The sequence below is a fragment of the Xenopus laevis genome, chromosome 6L, assembly GCF_017654675.1.
Source record: "Xenopus laevis strain J_2021 chromosome 6L, Xenopus_laevis_v10.1, whole genome shotgun sequence".
Classification (NCBI taxonomy): domain Eukaryota; kingdom Metazoa; phylum Chordata; class Amphibia; order Anura; family Pipidae; genus Xenopus; species Xenopus laevis.
Window position 1 is genome coordinate 38,781,386 of NC_054381.1, and position 24,237 is coordinate 38,805,622.

At 36.7% G+C, this 24,237-nt stretch overlaps 1 protein-coding gene across 4 annotated transcripts in view; it reads left to right on the forward strand.

Annotated features, from left to right (window-relative positions):
• Positions 1 to 24,237, forward strand: part of hdac9.L (histone deacetylase 9 L homeolog) — a 285,273-nt gene that overhangs the window by 189,910 nt on the left and 71,126 nt on the right. For all 4 annotated transcript variants that reach the window (XM_041565959.1, XM_041565960.1, XM_018267376.2 and 1 more), the window contains one exon: positions 21,216 to 21,454. In XM_041565959.1, the coding sequence (XP_041421893.1) occupies positions 21,216 to 21,454 (239 nt within the window). The remainder of the gene's footprint in view (positions 1 to 21,215; positions 21,455 to 24,237) is intronic.

Here is a 24,237-nt window from a genome sequence, read left to right on the forward strand (position 1 = left end):
ACATTCCCACCGGTGGCTGGCATTTGTGTAACCTGGGCTTCGAATAACACGGCAAGGACAGGGTTATCTGTTTTTGTGTTTTATTTAAATGTTAGCTCTCAAGCGACTGCCTCCCACAGTCTCAGAAGAAAAAGGCAAATAACTCAAAAACTATGAAAAAACAAATAACAAATACCAATTGAAAAGTTGCTTAGAACTGACCATTCTATAACATACTAAAAGTTAACTCAAAGGAGAACTGCCCCTTTAAAGTGTAAAAAATATTGGAAAAGAAGAATGTACATCAGTGTATTTATGTGCAGTGCACCATATAAAAGCTCATATACAATCATGTCTATCTATCTATCTATCTATCTATCTATCTATCTATCTATCTATCTATCTATCTATCTATCTATCTATCTATCTATCTATCTATCTATCTATCTAGTCTGTCTATCCATCTAATAGCTGAAAATACTGTAGCAGCTCCAACCCTTAATGAATATAAATATGTAGACTATAAATGTTCTGTATACATTGCAAGCTATTTATTTAAAATCAAAGGAAAAAAAAACCTTTCATGTCAGTTATCAACAGTAAAGAGGTGTATAAACTTTACTTAAGCAAATACCAAATGACTAAATATCTATTTGTAATTATGTCAAGCTTCCTTAAGGACCGGATGCGTTTTTTCCCCCCTAAATTGGTAAAAAAACACACAGTGGAAACATTTGTTAATCACAAAAATGCCATCTGCCAACATAAAGATAATCACAATTTAAGGGGTCTGGGGAAGCTGCCAGTGACATTTTTACTAATAAGTGCTGCAATTATTTTACGTTATCATATAGTTATATATAGTTCATATCAATAACAACCTTATGTTATCCAGTTTTCAGTGTTTTGCATTGGGCAGTGATGTCTTGAATTTAGTTTTATTGGTGTTGATCTAACTGGTGTACAGGAAAGTAATAGAGACAGATCAGCATGTGTCTACAAGCCTATCATGATGCTGATTTTCATTGGATCATTATCTTGCTGAAATATTGCTAAATACATAAAAAGTTCTTCAGAACATGTCTTATATTGTACATATTCTGTTGATGTGCTTAAGAACTCACTGCAATGCTCAGTGTTACTTCCCCCCGATGTGTACCTGCTTTTTCGAATACCAGCTAAATGTTATCATAGAGTTTTGTCTCTTAGTACAGGTAGGGATTCTTTTATCTGGAAACCAATTATCCAGAAAGCTGCAAATTATGGAAGGGAAATCTCACCCAGACATTATTTTAATCAAATATTTTTTTTTTTAAAGCACCTTGTACTTGATCCCAACTAAGATATAGTTAATTCTTATTGGAGGCAAAACAATCTTTTGTGTTTAATTGATGTTTATATTATATTTTAGTAGACTTAAGGTAAGGAGAACCCTTATCTGGATAACATATATATAATTGAAAAACTGTTAAAGAGCTGGGATTTCTTGGCTTAGTTTGCTTCTCTTCTATTGCTTGCCTCAGTGTTTGTACAGTACACATTATGTTCTTTTTTTAAATACTCTTCTCATAATAGTCTTCAATATGCTCCATGGATTGTAATAAACATTGCAAAGCTATATTGACTTTATCATCAAAGCAATAAGATGCCATCCTTTAGTACCTTCGCATATGCTGCATAAAAAAACACAGCCTTTATGAAATTGATAGAAGTTTTGTTGTATTACAATCATTATAACATGCCCATATGTTGTTTATCTCTTTGCACTGGGCTCCAGAATTAATTAGAAAACACTACAATGATAAACTGTACATACATTGCTTTTCCAACCTGCAAAATGTGCTTTCTACTCGGAGCCCAGTACTGTATGCTGTGGCATAACGTGCCCTTTGCCAAAATGCAAATTTAGATAGCAAAGTGACAACAGAGATAAATGATTCATGCTTATCCTGACTTTTAGAACAGAGAACAAGCTGAGAATACCGAACTCTGATTTGTGTTCGGTGTGTAGAAAAAAACTGTCTCATTGTTGAATTTTACCTGTGGATTTGCAAATGATCCTTGATGTGCTTGTGATCTACGGTTATTTACACCCTGAATATCATATCACTATGGATTCAATCATCACTGCTCACAATAGTTGCTATCACTACAGCAGATCTGACTTCTAATTATTTTAAAGCATGGACGTCATTAGGTCTGACCCTTGACTCAGGCTTTATCTGGTACTTGGGGGAAAGCAGAAGGTGAGTCAATTATAGTACAGCATCAATATAGACATAATTGGACCTTTGCTGTTAGTTACAGATTGTAGATTGTACAATCTGTGTACACACCCAGTTTATTTTTGGAATTCCTCTGTGAAAACATAATTTTTTCCACCATCATAAATAGATGTTAGAATGTGTTGAATTGTGCGTACTGCCAATTGGAAGCTGGCAATTGTAGAAGAGATACGCCACGGACCATGGGGGAAATCACCAGTTATACTTAAATGCAAAATTATTCATTCACGTCCAAATCACGGGGGTGGGGGACTTCTACTTAGGCACAGCGGCGTGACAATGGTTAAAAAGGTTATTTCAAACTCAGTGCATGGATGAAGCAGTGTAAATGGTGAAACATGTTGGGTTGTAGTAGGTGGACTGTAACTTGTGGATCTAACCCCCCACAGTCACATTATAGATAGGCAGGATTGCCAGGAAAATGTAAATGGGAAATAGCTGGGAAGCTAATACGTGTTATGAATGGTTCAATAGAATTTTCTAGCTTGAGACTTACTTAAGCAAATTAAGCCGCAGACCATTTAAGAAATTGAAAATACATACTGTATACATTTTTAAGGATATGGTCCTTCACTTTGTGCCTGGTTAATGGAAAGTCTAAGGGATTCTAATTAATTAAAGGCTAAGTAACTTCCAGTACCAGAAACAATAACGATTCCACTTGAACTGGTCTACAAGAGATTGATTGAAGTGTGTTTAGTTGGATTTGCAGTTCTCTGATTTAACTAACTTAATCCCATTTGTTTTCTGTCTGTTAGTCCTAATCATTAGTATTTTGAAGAGTTCCCCATTTGTGAAATGAATTTGTAACTCCAACAAATTTCGGGCCTATGCTTTAACACCTGAAAATTGTTATACTTGCCAATGTATGAGTGCCTTTAGATGTCAGATTAGTGAATGCCATTTTAAGGGTTTACTTTTATTATGGTGTTTGAAACTGTAGCCAAACAGTATGTCCAAAAGTCACCTTACTTTTAAAAAGTATGGATTTATACTTCAAACTGTAACCCAATGTAGGCACAATGCACATTCAATTCTCTATTCATCTTTTACTAAGATTGTTGCCTCAGGTCAAGACAACTATGGCTGAACATGTCTAACCATAAACACCCTCTACTGGTAGTAGTGTAGAAACTAAAGGGAAACTTAGCCCTAGTAATAGCAGTGGGAGCTAGGCCAGACATAAAATACAATGGATGGGATTCTTCAGGCTGAACATCAACAGGGAGAGGTTTGTTCATAGGCTGTATAGAGCATGTACCATAAAACTATGTAAGCATAGACATAGTGTACTGTGCAATTTTAAGCCTGACAGCCAGCTTTTAAAATCTGGGAATTTGGGACCAGAATTACAAACACTGAAAGGACATAGAGCTAAAATTCTTTGCGGAGGTATGCTTTTTCAAATTGGTCCATACCAGCCAGACATTGCCAAGCCAATTATAGCTTGAATAGGGAACAAACTTATTATGGTTTACATGTTCCAAGGGAAAAGGAAAATATTTTTGCAGTGTCCAGGAGGAATAAAGGTATGGAATTCATAACGATTAAGTAGAAAAAATGTTTTGGATTTTTATTTGGCGTTAATGTATTAATGCATTTCAAATCAACTTGTAATGTAGCAATTTCCTGACAAATAAATTGAGTTTGAGAAATAAATAGAGGCCATATGATTTGCATTAGTAACAATAACTATTTTATGCAGTGAAAACATTCAGCGTGATTTATTTCTTAGGAAAAGTAATGTTCACGAGATGTATAGTGCACGATTAATGTGATATTTAATTACACAGAGCGCTTAAAAGCTCTCTTCGGTGCAGTGTCATTGATCAGTTGTGTATGCTTTCAAACTCAAAAGTGGTCAGCAATCTAACCAATCTTTCTGGTATAGCAGCTACACTTTTTATTTCTTAAAGAAAGTGTTTGCGAAAACTGTGTTGGAGGAAATTTCAAATAATGCATATGTTGGTGTGACTTGTCTGTATGCTTTAGGCGTGTTACAAATACATACATCGTCACAGATCAGTTGGGTTGTGTACTGTCAATGTGATTTTTGTGAAAGTACAACAATAAAGTAAATGCAGCATGAAATTTAGGGGTGTGGGACAAGAAAACATCTCTAGGCAGTTCTCTAGGCTGATGTGATTCAATTTAATCTTTAGTAGGGAAGGGAATGTGGGCAATTGGAGAAACTAAACAATTATGATATTCTCACCAAAACATTTGGGGATATTTGAGAACTTGCGTTTACAGATGAGGAAGAGTAGTTTATGACTTCTAAAAGAATATGGAACTATGTTAGCTTCTTTTGTGGGCACGATAGTGTCCCTTTAAGAAAGGATTCTAGTAGTACAGGTATGGGACCTTGTGTTTTTCAGATAAGGGATAATGGGTTTCCGGATACGGGATTCCATACCTGTGTATATGATCTGTTGTGTGCAGAGAGTGATACAGTCAAAATTGAATGAAGATGCTCTAAATGTATGGGGGTGTCTGGCTGTTCGGAACTATGTAATTCAGAAAAGAATTGTATTTTTGCTATTGATTTGCTGCAGTGGTGGTTTATGCTCTCAAGATGTTGAGATGATGCTGAATTACACCTACTAGAATCCCTCTCAGTCTTTGGTTGTTGATAAGGATGGTGGTAGCTGAAGATCAACACCATCTGGAAGGCAGAGGGTACCTAGGCCTGGTCTAGAAGATAGAATAAGGTACAATAAGCCAATTTACCACCAAGCAGAGCAGAGTGGTATGTAAACATTGGTATAGCAGAACTAGTGTGGAGGATTTGGATAGGGTAGAACATTTTCTAGCCGAAGCAACCCCCTCTTATTGAGTTACAACATTTGATTAGCACCCCTTTAGGCAGAACAAAATTAAATTTTATATGAAAACACTGTTACTGTGTGTCAGTAATCCAGTGATATTTCCATGAATATCTAGGCCAGCAAATAAGCTTTCTTCATAAAAATGTAACTAACCCTAAAGCTGGGCCTTTGGATGTATGTAAGAGATTAAATCCAAATCTTACCAATCTTACCAACTATCTTAGTACTTAACTGTAAATACTCAGCTAAGGAAAAAGAAAAGGCCCAGTACAGTGGAAAATAGAGGCCAGTTTATCAAGGTTTGAAGGAAATATCTTAAGGTTAAAGTCACATTTAACCTGTAAAAAGGAGTCACTTGTTTGTTAGCTTTGATCCACTCTAATCCTTCTCGATTACCTTGGGTACAGGGATGAAATCTGTGCGCTGCACTCAATTTTCTTGACTGTTTTACTATAGCACTAAAACCTGATTCCTCTCCAGGTTTGGCTCTAAGCTTTGTTTATATGCCTGCGGTAAATTTTATTGAGAAAAAAAAGGAAAACATTCCAGGAATCCTGCAGCTTGTGAGTACTGAAAAAAGGCTCGAATCACTTCAGTTCCTGAAACAGACAGAAATGCTGCTGATATACAATTCATTTGCCTTATGTGTGGATTGGTAGTTGCTGGCCTAGACATTCACTTAAAATAAGTAGACAAACTGATGAAGTATATGCAAGGTAGAAAGTAATGATAAACTAACTAAACAAAATGTAAAAATCTTAATTTAACTTGATATACCAGTTTTCTTCTTTGCATAAGAAGTCCTGTTGTTTTTGCAGTATGTTTGCTTAATAAAATCGCAACCAGTTTATCATGATCAGTGTTACCTATTTGGCAGCTTATCTGCCCGTGTATGGGGGTCCTCTGAAGGGGCCCACTCAAGCAGATGTTGATTGGGCATCTGTGCGTTGAGCCCTCTCCAAACAAGAGGATCGTATAATGTATGACTACCTTTAGCAATTTTGCTTATGTCCCCAATTCACCCTGGCCACATCCTATAATGCTTAGGTATGTTCTTGGTCTGCCAGAAATCCCCGACCTTTGTCGGGAACATACAGTTTTGTGTACAGAGGGTGGTTATCAATAGTGCATTGCAATAGTGCAATAGTGCATTCTCTTATTAGATTAGGGCTCTTAGTGGGGTGCTGTAAATTCTGTATTAAGTCCATTTTAATTAGTCACTGACTTGTAGAAGAACATTATAATCAAATAATTAGTGTTTGACAACAAATTATGCAGAATCACTAAACCCATGCTTGCAGTCTCAGTTATGAAGAAAGGCTGTCGGAATAGGGCAATTTGTTAGGCAACACCCTCAGGCTTCCCTTATCCTTTGGCTTTTGCATGCTCAGACTCCTACAGTGATGCAAACAATGGGTCTGACTTTTGGTTCTGGACCACTTTAATGAGAATGGTCTTTTATAGATAAACCATAAACCTGGAATGAACTGTTGCTTTCTGGGAAAAAAGAAAACAAACATAATTTGACTTATGAATAGTGAATAATTGTATAAATGCATGCTAATTCTCCTTATTATGTAATAAATGATGTTTTGGTCAAAATGACCAACTCGTTTTGATGGTGAAGTCTTTGAAAAAAAAACAACAACTTTGCTGGAACTCAGTGTTAATAATAGAGCAGCATGACCCAGTAAAGATATTATTAATGAGCTGAAACTTGAATGTCGCTTCTGATTTAATATTCTACTTTTTAATAATTTCTGTTCTGTAACTTTGCAAACAGTCACACAGATATCAGTTATGGTGGTCGCATTCCCCAACTAATATGTTATTGCAAGAAAAATGATGATGAAAATGGAATCATAAGTCAACAATTTGGAACAAATGCTGAAATTAAGGATGGTGTGCATAAGTGTGTTATACATGACTTCTTTCAGTAGTTGATATTTCTGTAATGTGCCATTAAATACAACAACAGAACTGCTAACCATAAAACTGAAATAACAATAATAATAATAAGATGTATTTTTACTATTTCTGCCTCCATTTTTCATCTGTTGCTGACATACAGTATAGAGATGGTTGAATAAATTTGCCAGGCACGAATTTGCATTGAATTTACGCGTTTTGCCGTCAGCGAATCAATTCACAAAACTGCACTGAAAATTCGCCGTGACAGTGCATAAAATTGACGAATGTCAAAATTATTTGGACACCCAGTGACAATAAAGGTGGCCATACATAGGCCAATAAACATTGCCAACAGAGTCAAGAACTCATCTTCCTGTGTATGGGGCCTTCAGGTCTACCTGACCAATATCCGCCCAAAAATCATCCATATTTCCAATGGGCAGGTTTAAAAATCCTGTTGATTTGTGTTTATGCAGTCCTTGCCCCAACAGCCTGTATTCCTGCCATTGTGAGGGCCAAAATATTGGACACCTCAAAGAGAACATATCAGGGAGAGATCCTCTTGTTTCATGACCTCGCCAAACAAGTGGAATTTTCAGTGTATGGCCACATTAAAATCAAAGAGGCAAATATATTTGCAAACTGCAGCTTATTTTTATTTGTTCTAATTCTGTTTATATCCCAGACAGGATTTAGGTTTTATACCAACAGCTGGAAGCCCAGGGGAACCTGTCTCTAACTCAAATACAGTCAGAACTGCTCTGAAAAGGTTACACTTAGACTATGTGCCACCTGCCCTAAAACACACAGACTTTGGCAATCATTCCATCTTGGTATTATGAGAACAATTCCAAGAGGAAGGAAGGCAGACTCCTGTGTGAAAGGAATTCCCTGCAGCATTTCACCACAGAGATAATACCACTGCAGCTCGAAAGTATGCACAAAATAAATCTAGTGGTTTGACTTGAACGAAAAAAATGGAAGAGTGTTTCTGCAGCCTGATAGATGGAAAATGCTTAGCTCTCAAAACTGAAAATAGTTAGAAAACCTCTTGGCTTAAAAATTCCAGCCAAACCATTAAGAACAGGCTGTGCTAAAAATTACAGGTATATGAAAGCATTAATCATTATACTTAGCTGCTTCTGCTGCCATGTAGGCTGCTACCTTTGTTCTCATGAGACGCTGGTTTCTGTCCCTGATGCACTTGTTGACAGAAGGTTTGAGCTGCATTTAGTTAGTTGAGACTGGGCACAGCACTTAATATAAGTGGCAGTATATTCTTCCTTCCCTGTGGACTGAGCAGATATAACAATGATGCACAGAAACTGGCAGGGTGCTTAATTCAGCTAGGAATAAAACAAATACATTTGCCTTATCAGTCATGGGCAAAAGTAGCCAACATTTGCTTTAGTACAACAGTTGTCTCTCCATATTTGCTAAAGTGGTTTGAGACTGAACCATGAACAATGCTGAAACCTTCCATATAGTTTGCTTACCACTAATTAGAAATGGTTTCAGCACTGCTTCATTATGTTGAACTTTCTTGAAGATTTTCAAATATCTGACATAGCAAAACTGCATTCCAGCCACATCCCTTCTCCTAAATAGGCACATGACAGATGCAAGAGACTATAATAAGCAGACTGTGTCCTCCAAATATACAAGGCCAAACATGGCGGACGAGTAATGTTTCCAATTATTTGTCAATAACATAGACATCCAACCTGCCTTTACTGATCATATGCTCCAGTTTTCTCAGTTTCATAAATTAGAGACACTCATTTTATGGTTGGTGCTGCTCCTATAGAGCATGTGGCCTTGGGTTTAATTTTGACCAGGGCACTCAAATAACAATGTTCTGCTGGTGTTAATTGGCTTCAGATGAAAATCACTCAGTTTAGTGGTTCCTAAATTGGTGGTGCCTGGGGAGAGCCCAGACTGAAGTCTGGTTAGGGTTAGATTTGAGGAGAACCTCTGTAATGCTCTCATAATCCTGTAATTTAGTGCAAATAGGAGGCACTCTGACAAAGTATGATCTTGAAACTCAACCTCTCGAATTCTATCATTGCCCCATCTATTTACATCATTGTCCACCAATCACCATCTCTACAGCTCTGACTTCACTATACCACATGATCTCATCATCCCGCCCCCTTGAATTAACCCTATATGATTCTCAAAAGGGGATCCTGGATGGAAAAAGTCAATAAACCACTGTAGATTGTAATGGTAGGGACTGGTGTGAATGATTCTAGTCAGAACTCCACCCAAAATTTTTTTTGAAAGAAGCAACTTTCTAGTATGCAATATTTAAAATGTTGTCGTGCTTTTAAAGGTCCATTTATATGTAATTTCATTTGTAAGCAGAATTAGTTTGCCTGTTTCTGTACATTTTGATCCATTGTTCACGTTTTTAGAGTCAGAATGATCAATGCAGAGAACAGAAAAGGCAAAACAAATACTGATTTCAAATATTCATAGCAGAGAAAATACACAATTTTGTGTTTTTAAACCATGATAAATAATTCAGTTAGACAACCATTTTTGGCCATATATTAGGCTAATAACTGAGGATCTAAATATACTGATGCTCATCATTAAAAAGTCTCCATTGATGTAAAGAACCGCAAACGTGACTGTTACCAAATTTCTCTACAGACAAACTTTCTGCAGTCTTGACCAATATTTGCATTTCTTGTAATATAGACAGCACAGTCATGGAATGTTATTGGGATCTCACTTTTGTGATGTTACTTTGTGTTTTGAAGGCCAGTGTTCATAGCAGCTGGAGATGGGCTACCGTCCAACTGTTCTGCACCTGTGCAAACACTGCCAGTAAGAAGTGTCCCCGGGAAACAAGTACTTTTCACAACACTTGAGTGAAGCGTGGCACAGAATGGGCCTTCTCCAGAAACAAGCAAAACAGCTGTACATCCTCTGGGCTGTTGGTTAGGTATTCCCATCCCTGCTGTTTGCTTGGAAGATAAAAGTAATACAGCTGAGCCAACTGGGTTGGGCCAGAGTGATTTGAATTGTCCCTGCTTCATACAGAAATGTGATACTTGGTGCAGCTGATGTGGATTTCCAATGCACATATGCAGAGGGGAAAGGAATACTTGGTTACTTCCTATCAGGGCCCTATACACAGCTGCTTGTGTAGTATTATTATTTTTAGGTGGCAGCTACCAATGTTCCTTCTAATTCCTTCTAAGCTATGTGCGAAAAAAATATACAGTATGTTATGCACACTGTTTAAACTTGTGTGTGCATTTTTAAAAACTGTGGGCACAGGTCAGAATAAATGCAAAACATTATGTTTTCACACATTTCTTTGTGCGCCCCACAATTTGTTGTGTGCGCTGGCCTCACACCATAGCGTGAACAAAACACTGCAAAAGACAGATAACATGTATTTCTCTTTTAATACATTTCTTTATAAACCCTGCATTCTTAAGTCTGCATGAGCTTGTTCATATTTTAGTGACAAAGATGCACATTTATATAGTAGCATAGTAAATGAGATGGAAACAATTGTAGCTATTGTACTTTACTTTTCTATATAGGCTGGGTTCAGTATTAACATAGAGTATCATCTCCTTCTAGACCTCCAGTCATCTCATTGTATTTCAGTAGGTTCTTGGTTGAAAAGCATCCAGCACATTTTTGAATCCAAATCATTGTAATGGTGTTCCATCCATTCCTGTAAAAATGTTAAATGTTTATCTTAATTAGGCATGCAACCTTTTGCCAAGTGGCACACAACGGAAATTTCAGGGGCGGGTCTGATGACATGGCTATCGTCGATTGGCTCACTGCACCATTCACTTTAAAGCCCGGTCCGGATTTCCTAATTTCCTGAAAACCAGGCTGTCCAGGTGAAAACCGGACAGGTGGCAACCTGGGTGGAGTAATGAGAAAGGTTGTGGACACAGGAAGTGGAAGTGAAGGGGGAGGAGCAGACAGTTTGGAGAGATCAGCCAGGAATAAAGCTGAGCTCTACCCTACAGTCTGGCATCTCAGTAGTTCCTGACAGTGCTTTTTTTGAATGCTTATAATGAAATCCCTTTTTTCCATACTATGACACTTTTTACATTTTGATCACATCTATGGTGCTTCATTTTAACCTTAAACAACCCAGACTTTTACTTGTTAAATCTTCTTTATCCTTAATTAATCTTCTTGTCAATAATGAGATCTGGTCATTTTAATATCTACAGGTATGGGTCTGTTATCCAGAATGCTCAGGGCCTGGGGTTTTCCGAATAAGAGATCTTTTTGTAATTTGAATCTTCATGCCATCTTCTACTAAAAAACCCCTATAGGATTGTTTTCCTTCTAATTAGGATTAATTACATCTTAGGATCAAGTACAAGGTACTGTTTTATTATTATAGAGGAAAAAGGAAATAATTTTTAAAAATTAGAATTATTTGATTAAAGGAGAAGGAAAGTAATTTTTACTTTACAAAAGTTCCACATTCCAACGAGTGATTTTCTTCCTTCTTCTTCTTTCTTCAAATTTCCCGGGGCAGACGCATGTGCTATAGAATGAAAAGGCCGGCTTTTTCGTTAAAGTGCGGCTTTTCGCTCTACTGCGCATAAGCAGCCGCAAGAAGAAAAAAGAAGCTGGAAGGTAATTGCTCCGTGGTGCCTCGCTGGAAGAATCCCGGGCCGGTGCAGTTTTCTCCTGATAGGAGCACTGGCCCGAGGTGTCAGTTAAGTAAATGCGATCACTTGGGAGTGCCTAACTTTTGGCACTCCCAACAGGACTTTCCTTCTCAGTTTATAATAACGGGTTTTGATATGACGGTTCCAATACACGTATACAGCTCAAGCAGTGTATCAACACAACCGTTCAAGTCCAAATATGACACATAGGGGGTTATTAATCAAAGGTCAAATTTCGAATTTATGTGAATTTTTTTTACTGGAATAAATTCAAATGTACTCACAACTTGAATGGGAGGTTATTTATGAAAAAGCTTGTACGTCTTCTTTCAAATCGAATTCGAATCTAGTTTTCCTCCGAAAAAAAACTTGAATTTCAGGAAGGCAATTAACAACATAGTCAGGAAGGCAATTAACAAATTCAAATAGTCATTGGAACTCTGCCATTGACTTGTAAATGAACTCGTCAGATTTTAGGTGATAAATTTTGGAATTAAAACTGTTTCCATGGTCGAGGTGTAATTAATCTCAGATTTGAATTTACATTTGAGTTGGTGCTTTTGAATTCGAATTTGTGAGTTTTGACAAAAAAAATATCAAAAATTAAAATTTGTGAGTTTTGACATTCGAGTTTTGACATTCGAGTTGGTGCTTTTAAATTCAAATTTGTGAGTTTTGACACAAACAAAATTAAAAATTTCAATTTGCCATTTGCCAACCTTAATAAATCTGCCCCACAATTTACAGCAAAAGGAAAAGAGAGAAAAAGAGATTGTCTGGAAGAGGGATATAATTTATATAATGCATAAACTTTATTCATTAGATTAAAATCAGAATATTCTCTTAAAATATCACCATTATCCACCAAGTATTTCTAGTGCAACACCAAGGGGCTCATTTACTTAATCATTTGGAATCATATTTTTTTCACGAATCCCTAACAAATTTTTCTATTTCTTTAAAACGCAGAAAAATTGAGATTTATTAATAGTGATGGGCGAATAAATTCGCCAGGCATGAATTTCTGACGAATTTCAACGTTTCGCCCCCCAAGAATGTTTTTGCGAAACTATGGCGGAAATTTGCCGGCGAAAAATTTACTGCAACAAAATAAAATAATTGCTCATCAAATTTCATCGGATGCCCATTGACTTCAATACATTTGAAAGACAGTTGCCCATATAAAAATTGTCGCTCGTGTCAAATACCTTAAAAAACTCTACTACAAAAATTCGTCAGGTGAAAGCTGTTGAGGTCCTAAAGAAGTTAGTGGGAGCTGCACTGATCTTATTGGACCATATTTAATCAATTTGGACTTTTTAGCGCATCGCCCAGTGTTTTTTAATACATTTTGTATACTATTATTACTTATATTATTATATTATATTTTATTAACTTTCATGACATGCGTGATTTTAGAGAAAGTGATTTTAATCGTAGTTTCAAAAACCTCTAAAATCCCAAAAATATGACTTTTGATAAATGGGCCTCCAAGTATTGGTGGACTGCTTACAACTGCAACAACAAGGGTATAAGAACATCTTGGTTTTCTTTGGTGGTGAGTTAACTAGATGTCTGCAGTGTCTTTACTTATACCTCAGGCTTTAATTCTTGCTGAAGGAATACAATTTGTTGTTTGTTGTCAAGGATATGAATAAATCATTACACTGTATGAAATAAACTTAGAAGCCATATGCAGAGCTCACTAGGTGCCAGGCTTAAAATGGAAAGAACAAGTAAAGACATTGGTTCTGGGCCATTGCCATGCTTAGCTAATGCAGAGCTTAATCTCATACTGAATGGAGAAGGAGGCAGAAGAGAACAGAAGCCATCTACAAAACTTCTCAGTGACGCCATTGTCTATATCAGGGTTTTAGGTCATGGCTATCTATGTATTGTCTCATCACTTCATACAACTCTGCCAGGTTAGGCTAGTTTTTGTTAAAGGCTCTATATCATTAACTTTGGTAATACACTTTGCAATATGATACAGAGCAGCACATGGAGATTCAAAGTAATATGACTGAATAGATGAAGACTCCAAATGGCCATAAATGCAAAGATATATTCCTATAGGATTTTTAGAATTGTTTTTATCAAATGGTGAGTTCTAAGGTTCACCCATTGATAGATGCAATTCTTAGAATCCCATAGGAATAAATAGGTTTTTAAGTTCTAAACTCACATTTTGATAATTGTGCCTCGAAGTCGTACAAAACGTAGATTTGTGCAATTTGCGGACCATGTGTAGAGTCTAAATAACTGGTGATTGGTCATTTAGTAGATTGGACAGGTTAGAAGATTTCTGACGGCTAACGATACTATCTTTGCTTGTATTGCATGTATGGACCATATCAGCGAGCGACTGTCACTACTATTCAGACATAACTTTTGTACAGTTGCTGTCTATCAATTAATGGCCAGTTATTTTCCTACTTTATTTAATCTGAATGGTTATTGGTAGATATATATTACATTGAATCTACATGTCTATGGCAAGCTTTACACCTAGTATTGCAGTATGAGATACACATGAATAATGCGGGTGATTTATCTATTTGCGCAGCCATTCCCGTCTCAACATATTTGGGGGGGGTCCAGAGACCAATTTGATTATAATGGCTTAATATATGGGTGGCATCTCATAAGATGTTTGAGTAGCAAAATATTATCCGTGAATATATACTTGCGTATAATTTGTAATAAATATCTCAATTGCACATACAAAAATGAGTGAACAATGAAAGCAACAGTTTAAAAGAGTAAGTGCAAAAAATATTGCTCCTAATTAACTCCCATTTTTTGTCCATGTAAGGTAAAATAAAGCACAATATAAACTTTTTGCTGCATTTCCCATTTTTGAGTTCTTTTCCCTGGCATTACAACATTACAGCCAAAGGAGTCTTCTTAAATGCATTTGTTTTGTTTTAATATATCCTGACAGTGGTATGTAATGTAAAGCATTTTGCTAATCTAATTCTAGTCACATTTTACTGTTAAAAGAGAAAAACCTGTACAAAAATAGTTTATGAGATGTTACATTCTGCGAATATTGTACGGAACCAGTATTCTGAAATGCCTGACACATTATTAATACCGTCTGCACCTGCTGACATGTTAAATTGCATTAACATGTGTCTGCTACGTCTGCTGGCTTGCTCAACATCAGATAAGCAAATGGAAGTAGGGGAAGGAGTCGTTTTGAGGCACAGCAATTTATAAATAGCCCTTGCACCTTAGGGCTTTCTACTAAAGGAACTGCAGCTGTTTGTACAAAGCCCTACACACAAAGTAATGTTTTGCTGGCTGCTATAAATAGGATCTGATTTACAGCAGGGCAAATAGGTCTTTTGCCCTGGGGCCTTAGTTGCAGTAGGGCCCCTTGGCCACAGTTGTTCCTGATAAAAGTATAAATTACATATTATTAAAATGTGCAAAAACGTTAAAATGTTGTTTGTGTTTTTGTCAAGATGTCCAACCTGTGGCCTTTCAGGTGTTATTACTACACCTCCTAGGGATTCCTGGGAATAACAGTAGCTGGGCAGTACAGCATTGTACATTGAAATTTGGACTACAACCTTTATCAAGGTTGAAACGGCATACAGAGGGATTAAGTGCAGCATAAATATGTAAGTGTTAGGAACCCAGTAACATCAAAATAAGATTTACAGATCTATTTATAAATGTGTATAAATGTTTTGAATGTAGCAGATACATTCATTCATTGCTTTACTCTTGCAACACATGCAAATATATTGGACATTTCAGCCAGTGTCTGATGTGCAGTATACAATTCTATGCATGCGTGGCCCCAATATTATAGATGTGGCAGATTCAATTCTGGAATAATGTCACATTAAACTTCATTATCTAGAATGATAAAATCAGGCTAGCCAGAACTACAGAGGCTTGTAATCCTTGCACTGCCATGGCTTATTTATTAGGCATAGTCACTTTGGTTAGCTTCGAGTGTGGGCACCCTTTGTGTCGGTGACTCTCCGTTCGTTTAAAAATGAGCTGAAAAAACTGAGTTTACAGGTTTGGTCATAATCAGATGCTGCTTCATCCAAGGGATGAAAGGTTATTTTGTTGATTATTATCATATATTAGTTTGCATTATCTAAGCTCTGTCTTTGTCAGTAACCTGTGAATTTGATGCTGGGAACAGTCGGGCCGGTAACTAGTACCTGTATTGAGTTACTGTTATTGCTGAGTGCCAGGCTTATTATCCTGTCATAGTAGATGTAGGGAAAAAAAAATCACACTTCAAAATGATAAGGCTTTGTCACTTGCGAACACAATTATTGCTAAAAATAGACAGTGGCATTCAATATGATTGTGGATTCCAGGGAGTGAGCCATTGTCCAAGGTTTGTGTGACTCATCCAGAGGGCCCAAGTCTGCCTACACGTAGCTGTCAGCTTACTGATTGCCATCAACCTCTCTCTCTCTCCCTCGTTCTCTCTGTTTGATGAAATATTCATGCATTTGCACGGCTCTCAGCAAGTACTATTGATTTCTTGTGTAAACGCTGCTATATTTAGTCTAGACAAATGGAATGTGGATTGCTGCTGAATAAATTGGATTGAGGGCTGGGTCCCTACATGCTTCTAAGTTCCAATCCATGGCTATTATTTATAATCAAGGGTAGTTTTCGTGAGTTGAGGGTGATTTTTCACCACCTAATGATTCGTCTGGAAACCAAACAGTTTAGACGCAAATGTTTCAGCTGAGAAAAAAGGGCGGAAAGTCAAAACATCTTTTTGATGGCAGGAAACAAAGACTTGATAGGACTTCTCTTATTGCTTTATGATAAAATGCTTTCATGTTGTACAAATATGCGTTTATTTATGTATATGTATAGCTAAAAAAAGCTGAGGTACATAATAATTGCAGAGTGTCAAATGTAATATTTCTTTTATGTTCCAATGTTATGTTTCAATGTCTAACTTTGGTAAAAGCCTAGGATACATGCAGAGAATCAATGCTTTGGCGGGTAACCTCATGATCTTTTGGAGATATGGCACTTCCATTACCTGCAAGAAAGGAGGATCCAGTATTTTCCACCGGCTGTAGCTCTCGACTATTTATATTCAGCTTTGTTGCGCTGGCAAAATCATCTACATAAAACTAGTACATACTGTGGCTTAAGCTCCCCATAGACGCAAAGATTTTTGTTGCCGAACGACCGATTTTAGCGAAGTCCGACCAATCCTTCTAAATTATTGTGAAGTTAGTGGGATTCGAACGATCGTACATCTTATGATTTTTCGGGCGACATCTGTCAGAAAATTGATCTGCCAGGTTAAAAAATCTTTATCGGTCCCAGTGCAATCTATCTATGTTTGCAGGGACAAGCAGGCAGCTCCCCTTTGTTTTCTTGGCAAATGGTCTTTTTAGTTGATGGACAATTCGTACGATTGTTTCGAGATAATCGTGGTCTCACGATGATGATCGGATCTTTTAAAAATCATTACATCTATGGCCAGCTTTACATCATATTTTGTATATATACTGTATATATGTATATATATATATCTTTTATACAGATATATTATGGAAACCTAAAAGGGCCTAATATTCTTCAACATCTAACATTCTAAATTCCGTTATTGCCTATAGTGTTTAATGTATGTAGAATTACTTGTTTAATGGAATTTACTAAACTGGAACAGTTATTGCACCTGTTTATAATGTTTTTCCCCACTTCTCATGTAAATCATCCCCCCCATTATTCCCTGTTTTCTCTCCGCTAATACCTGCAATTATCTTTCTAAGCATAGATGTTTTATTGATGTCATCTCTAATTATACATTTCTTAGATGCAGTTAGTGATGTGCTTAGTAGCGTGTTAAAGTATGTTTTCATATCTTGCACAATTCTCTTAGATCAACAGCTAATTTTCTTTAATTTTCCCTACACTGCAATTCTGCTTATTTAACTGAACACTGAGACGTACATGTGCAGCTTTTCTTTTTCTGTATCTTTATTTTACGCCTATAGCGTAAGATTGATATGTTCCCATTGGTAGTTTATGAACAGCATCCACTAGATATTGACAATGATTTGCAAAAAATAATCGATGCTTGGGAATATGTCTCATAAAATAATTCTCCCATATAAAGCAACACAAAAGGGCTTCTGGGATCTGCTCTGGCCACTCTGCTAACCTATTTGTCCTTGGCTTTGCAACTGACTATGTAATAATCGGCTAAATCTCATCCTCTATTTCTAAGGGAAAATTCCAGTTTTTGTTGTGTGTATTCAATAAAAATTAAAAACGACGGATACATCTAAGATAGAATTTATTTAGCATTAAATGTATTCTCTAATTGCATAAGCAAAAATGAGTTGTATGATTCTCTACAAGAAACAGTTGTGCAATGAATTCTGATATAAAAATTTTCTACTGCTATTGTAGAAATGTATTTGCTCATACAATTTTCATATACCTTAATGCAGTGGTTGTTGGACTTGTTCAGTTCTAGTTCACTTTGAGAGGTACAACCGTTGGTTACGGACCCCATTAGCTTCAATAAAACTAGAGATCTAGGAAAACATCAGTGTACAGGTATGGGAGCAGTTATCCAGAAACCTGTTATCCAGAAAGCTTCAAATTATGGGAAGGCCATCTCTTGTAGACTCCATTTTAATTAATTACCGTAATTTAACATTTTAAAAGTATTTTTTTTCCTGTAATAATAACAGTCCCATGTACTTGTACCAGTAAGATGCAACTGATCCTTATTGGAGACAGAACAAACTAATTGGGATAAAGTTGTTTAAGTGTAATAGCAGTCAAAATGGGTGCAGTCTTGGGCTACTTCCTATTTACTACAATAGGAAACCTCTATAACTTCTACTTCCTATTTGCTACAGTAGGAAACTTCTATAGCTTTCCAACCCCTACAATACACCATAATCCCCATTATTTTGTATAATGGGTGTAAAAGAGTACTTCTCTCTGTAACTCATATTTAAACCTTGTGAAATCTTTAACCATCTCAGTATTCATTGCTGTCTTAATTTGTTATTTTAATTATGTTTCACAGAGGATTGGCTGCTTGAAACACATGACTTTTAGCTTAGAATAGCTACTATTTGTATCCTGTAAGGATTAGAGACTGGAAGAGAGAAGAAAAAGCTGGAGAAAACATTAACCTTTATTTGAAACAAAGTTTGTTTTTTTTCCATTTTGGTTTAGATAATAGATTTAATTGTACTGCAAAGCATTACAGTATGTGAAGTAATTTTCTGATAACCATTCCTGTATTCTTATCATCAGTTTGGGTTATTCATTGCTATATTTTTTTAAAGCACAGAATAGTTTGTACTCAGTGTGTAAACTTTCATCCTTAACCGGGCAGAATACAGGCTGAACAAATGAAGCATTTAAACTATGAGTATTTAAAATGTTATTGGATTTCAGTGTGTTGTCAGCAGATAAGGGAGATTTGCAGTGGAAGAGTTTATGTGTATGGAAATTAGAATATATTGCTAATGCAAATTGTGATCGATAATATATATTATTATACCTAAACACAGGTTCTATGTACTAAATAAAACACTTATTTTGATGAAAATTTTGGTGTGCGGATCCTTGCAAACAAATCTCTACATGAATTTTTTGGACCCTTCACCCGCAAAGAATAAACGAAATCCGGTCTTCAGAGTGCGGTCGTTTGACACAGAATATATATATATATATATATATATATATATATATATATATATATATATATATATATATATATATATATATATATATATATATATATATTTATATATATACAGCTAGATGTGTGCACTCCATTAAACAGGGTTACATGCCTGGGTGCTGGAGTCTGTAGATTATAAAACATCATATTCTGAAAATCCGCCATCTCAGACCTGTCGAGGTCCTGTATAAATCAATGGAAGAGCCACCAATCTCAATTTGAAGTTTTCGTGGCCTGCGCTGGGTTTAGCCTAAAACTCTGACTTTTTGTGGGTTTTTGGCCAAAAAAAACAAAAATTTGCGCAAACCCCCAAAAAATTTGAGTAATTCATGAAAAACCCTAGAAAATCCAAGCGATTCAGGATTTTGCTCAATTTTATTGCATTTTTCAGCAATCTGATTAAATCAAGTTTTTTAATTAATGAATATATATATTTAAATAAATTTATAACCCCTATAAAATGTGCGTGTGTGTGTGTTTTGGTACAAGTCAATGAAAATATAATAAAGTAATAGGAAAACTAAAATGCAATCATTTCCTGGTCTCTTCATGGGCTGTCTCTTTTATTTTGGGTCCTTGCCACATTTAATGAAATACCCAGTAGCCATTATTACTAACAATTAATAAGATATTCGCTTTTAAATGGGTGTCTAGTAAATGGTTTAGCAGATCTATTGGATCATTTAAGATGAAAAAAAGTCACTGGATAATGAACTTAAAAATTGTTGACAATTGCTCTCTTGGATGTTACTGTAAATGACCTCGTTTATTGTTCCACAATCTAAAGCTGGCTATTTGTTTGTAACTTACAGTTCTGCTTTTGACACATTATACTGTACCTTTGACTACAGAATTGGCCAGACTTTTTTTGACCGCTTCATTAACTATGGTTTAAGTAGAACTAGATGCAAAGGCAAAGCAAGTTTGCTGGAGGCTGGTGGTCACCTATAGATTGTAGCATGCATGTTTGTTTGCCACTACTTCCCAATTTGCTCGTTTATATTTTATGTTAATCTTGATTTGGCTGTGAGGTTATACTAGAAGTTATAGTTCTACAGGTTGCTCATCCCTACCTTAGTTTGATCACTGGGGCAGAAGTATCTTTAGCTTTATATATTTTGTTCTGTAGAACATATTGAAAGGATGAACATGCACTTTGCTGTGAGGGTAGCTCATTTTCAGGCTTTCATTTTCCTTTGCAATTTATAGTAAATCTTACTGACAGCCAGTAGTGTGGCCTTGCGTAGTTATGTTCCCCAGATAGAAAGATAAGTATATGTTTGCTGATGGTATCTGACAGCCAGGTGTGTGCTGCTAGTTTTGTACAACACCATTTACACCTGGTCAGTGTTTCATATACAGAAAAACTCACTGCATGTCACTTATTGTGAAATTCCTTCTTCTCAGGCAATTACCAACAGCTGCAAGATAGATCACATGTATCACATCCCAATGGTAATTTCTAGGCATTATCAAGACAAGTGAACTGGAACATTTTGTATGGCATGACAGAGAAGGCGCCTGCCCTGGTCCCCCTGGGGAATGTTGGTCTTAAAGCATGTTCTGGAATTGTGCTGCCATTTTTAATAATTTCAGAATATGGAGAGATAGGACAATGTTGACCACAATAGGTAAATCCAGTGTTAAGATGATGCTTACAAACCTATTTGCCAAGTATTTAAAATTCCTGTTAAACCAATAAATTAGGCCTAAATTAGGCAGAAAGTCAAGTTTATGTTTTTACAGGTTTAATGTTGTGTTCTGATCATTCATTTCCATAGCTGAAGTTTTATTAAAGCAACTTTGTTCTTTTTTTTACCCTCAACAGATATAAAGTCTGAGTTTCCCATTGGCCTGGAACCCATCTCCCCATTAGACTTACGGACCGATCTCAGGACAGCAATGCCAGTTGTGGATCCGGTTCTGAGAGAGAAACAGTTGCAGCAGGAACTTCTGATAATTAAACAGCAGCAGCAAATCCAGAAGCAACTTCTTATTGCAGAGTTTCAGAAGCAGCATGAAAACCTCACAAGGCAACACCAGGCTCAGCTCCAGGAGCACCTCAAGGTAATGCTGGCAAAATTTAAAAGTTATCAATATCATAGGGACCAATTTGGAAGCATGGGCATTCAAAAGATGTTTAAGTTAACATAGACAACATATATCGGCTGCTATGGTTGCCCGTTATCTGGAAAAATATTATCTTATCTATTTCCCTATTTTCAAGCTACTGTAGTTCCAAGTCATGTTTCTGCCCTAGTTTGTTATACCGATAAATGGGCGGTAAATGGGCTTTTCATTAGTGACATCATAATACGTTAGGAATCATCCTGAATGTCCATGTCCTGTATATAATGCACTAGTTGCTGTATCTTCATACCTCTAATAATATTCTTATATTTTACACTATTGTTTCATTATTTCAGCTTTCATGAGTCAAGTGACGTAAGTCACACGACTGAGCACCATTTATAACTGATGACATCATCAGCCCCAAGGGACGCTCATTTGCCGCAATACTTGGTGTGTAAAGTATGAGCTCTGAGGAAATGTAGTTAGCCAAGTTGCACAAAATCAGGACAAATACCTTTATATATCAATAAATAAAGCATTCTCCAAAAAGTGAAGTTTAATAGCATGGCTGCTATATAAGTTTGAGCTAGCTTAAGGCAGTTTACACTCATAAGGATTCATACAGAGTGTGAGAAGAAGCATTTGTAGCCACAGTTATGTTCTTACCAGCTTCACTAATCATTAAAATGCAACAATGGGTGCAGAAGTGAAGTGTTGGATATCTGTCCGTGAAGCCAGTGTCTCCAAATGTTGACATTATTTATTCTGTAGAGGGCAAGTTCTCGGTCACCTTGATCGAAGCTTACTTGGATGACATAGCAATGAAATAGTTGGACTCACATGGGAGTTCTCTCGTTCACATAGCATATAGACAGAGGACTTGGGAAAGTAACACAATAATGTGAATGTGTTTTTACTGAGGCTGGGTAAGCATTGCAATAAAAAGGCAGACTGTTATTGCAGCAATCAATTAAGATCAGTGTACTGGCTGCTAAGCTATCTCTTAACAACCCATATTCATTATCAGGCACTAAACCCAGCCATGGGATGGTCTGCGTACCCAAAAAAAAAATAGCTGAAGGGGTTGAATATAAATCAAAATAACTGTAGTCTCATTACCAGCCAATGTTTATGTTGTTAAGTAATAACTTTGAGTGGTCAGGGAATAACCTAAAACCTCCAAACACCAGTTGTTATGGAGCCTACTGCTGTCATCTGGGAACAAACGCAAATTGCTGGAAAGGTAAATCCAAGAACATTTTGTTTTTTAGTCAAATCCGCAGCATTTAATGGAGCTGTGTGGTCTCCATCTCTGAAAGGCTTCCAAAGAGGATCTCCTATAAGCCTTTCATTTTACAGAGAATTTCCACAATAATGAAAAAGCCAATAACAGAGGTCTCTGAGATTTCATGTCTTCTTCTAAATGATCAGCAGCCCTATTTCTTTTGTACATATATCAGTGATGATGAACCTCACGTCTGGGATTGGAATAAGAAACAAAATAACAAACACCCATGTAATTTAGTAAGGCGCATGCTGATTTGCTAAGCCCCAACGTTTTCAGTTGTTTAGGCTTTTAAAAAGTAATCGACAAATGGTATTTGTTCAGTAAAATAAGATATAAAAATCATACAAATGCAGATTATTGAGCACAGGGATTATGTATCTATCTACAGAGTTATCGGTATTAATATTTGTTGGGCTCCCATATTGGTTTCAATGTAATACTTCAATTGGTCATTAAAATGGTGAAATACTTGATCAATGATATAAGTACACAATCTGTGCCAGGCATAATAACCCATTTACAGATACAGATATGTGTTACTAGGTTCCATAGATTAATTAATTTTAGGAGCCTCCTAAAATTTGGGAGCCAGTTTATGCAGCATGGGACACAGGATGCATAGCAGCATGCTTTGAGCACTTCGTACCTTGCCGTGCAGGTTGTGCCCTTAGTTTTAGGATAAAGATCTGCACCTTTGCCATGGACACAGTTCTTATGAACATGAGGGGTGGGCTGGGCATTCCCTTTGCTGCCCCCTTAACTTATATGTCATGCAGACTTGCAAGCTAGGGAAGGCCGGCTGATGCTTGGGATATGGTACACAGTACAAAATGCAGCCTGCATTCAAAATCCAACAGAAGGGAGTGCTCCTTACATGAGTACAATTTGTACCACTTAGGGCTCCAGCTCATGTGCCATGGGATTTCTAAATACATTCAACTATATTAAAGCTTGTTATTACTTAGTATCCCACTGGGCCCCTATACCTGACGTGCCCCTCTGCAGTTGCAGGACCTGCTTCCTCTATATATACACACACACACACACAGATTTCTTAATGCAACTGGTCATTCTGGCCAAACAATATGATCATTGGTCTGTGTGATACCCCCCCCCCACCCCTGTGAATGGATAGCCTGCACAGATTGTGGAATGATGGCTGAAGATATGTCAATCCAGCTGATCATGATACTCTGCATGTGTGTACAATATCTGCCCATCCAGCTACAGTGGTCCTCAACCAGTGGCTCGTGGGCAACATGTTGCTCTCTGACCCATTGGATGTTGCTCCCAAGGTCCTCAATGAAGGTGCTTATTCCTGAATCCCTGTCTTAAAGGCAAGTTTTAGTTGCATAAAAAAACAGGTGTACTGCCAAACAGAACCTTCTCTAGACTTCCAGTCCACACAAAGGCTGCCAAATAGCCAATCACAGCCCATATTTTGCACCCTGGAATATTTGCATGCTTGTGTTGCTCCCCAACTTTTTTG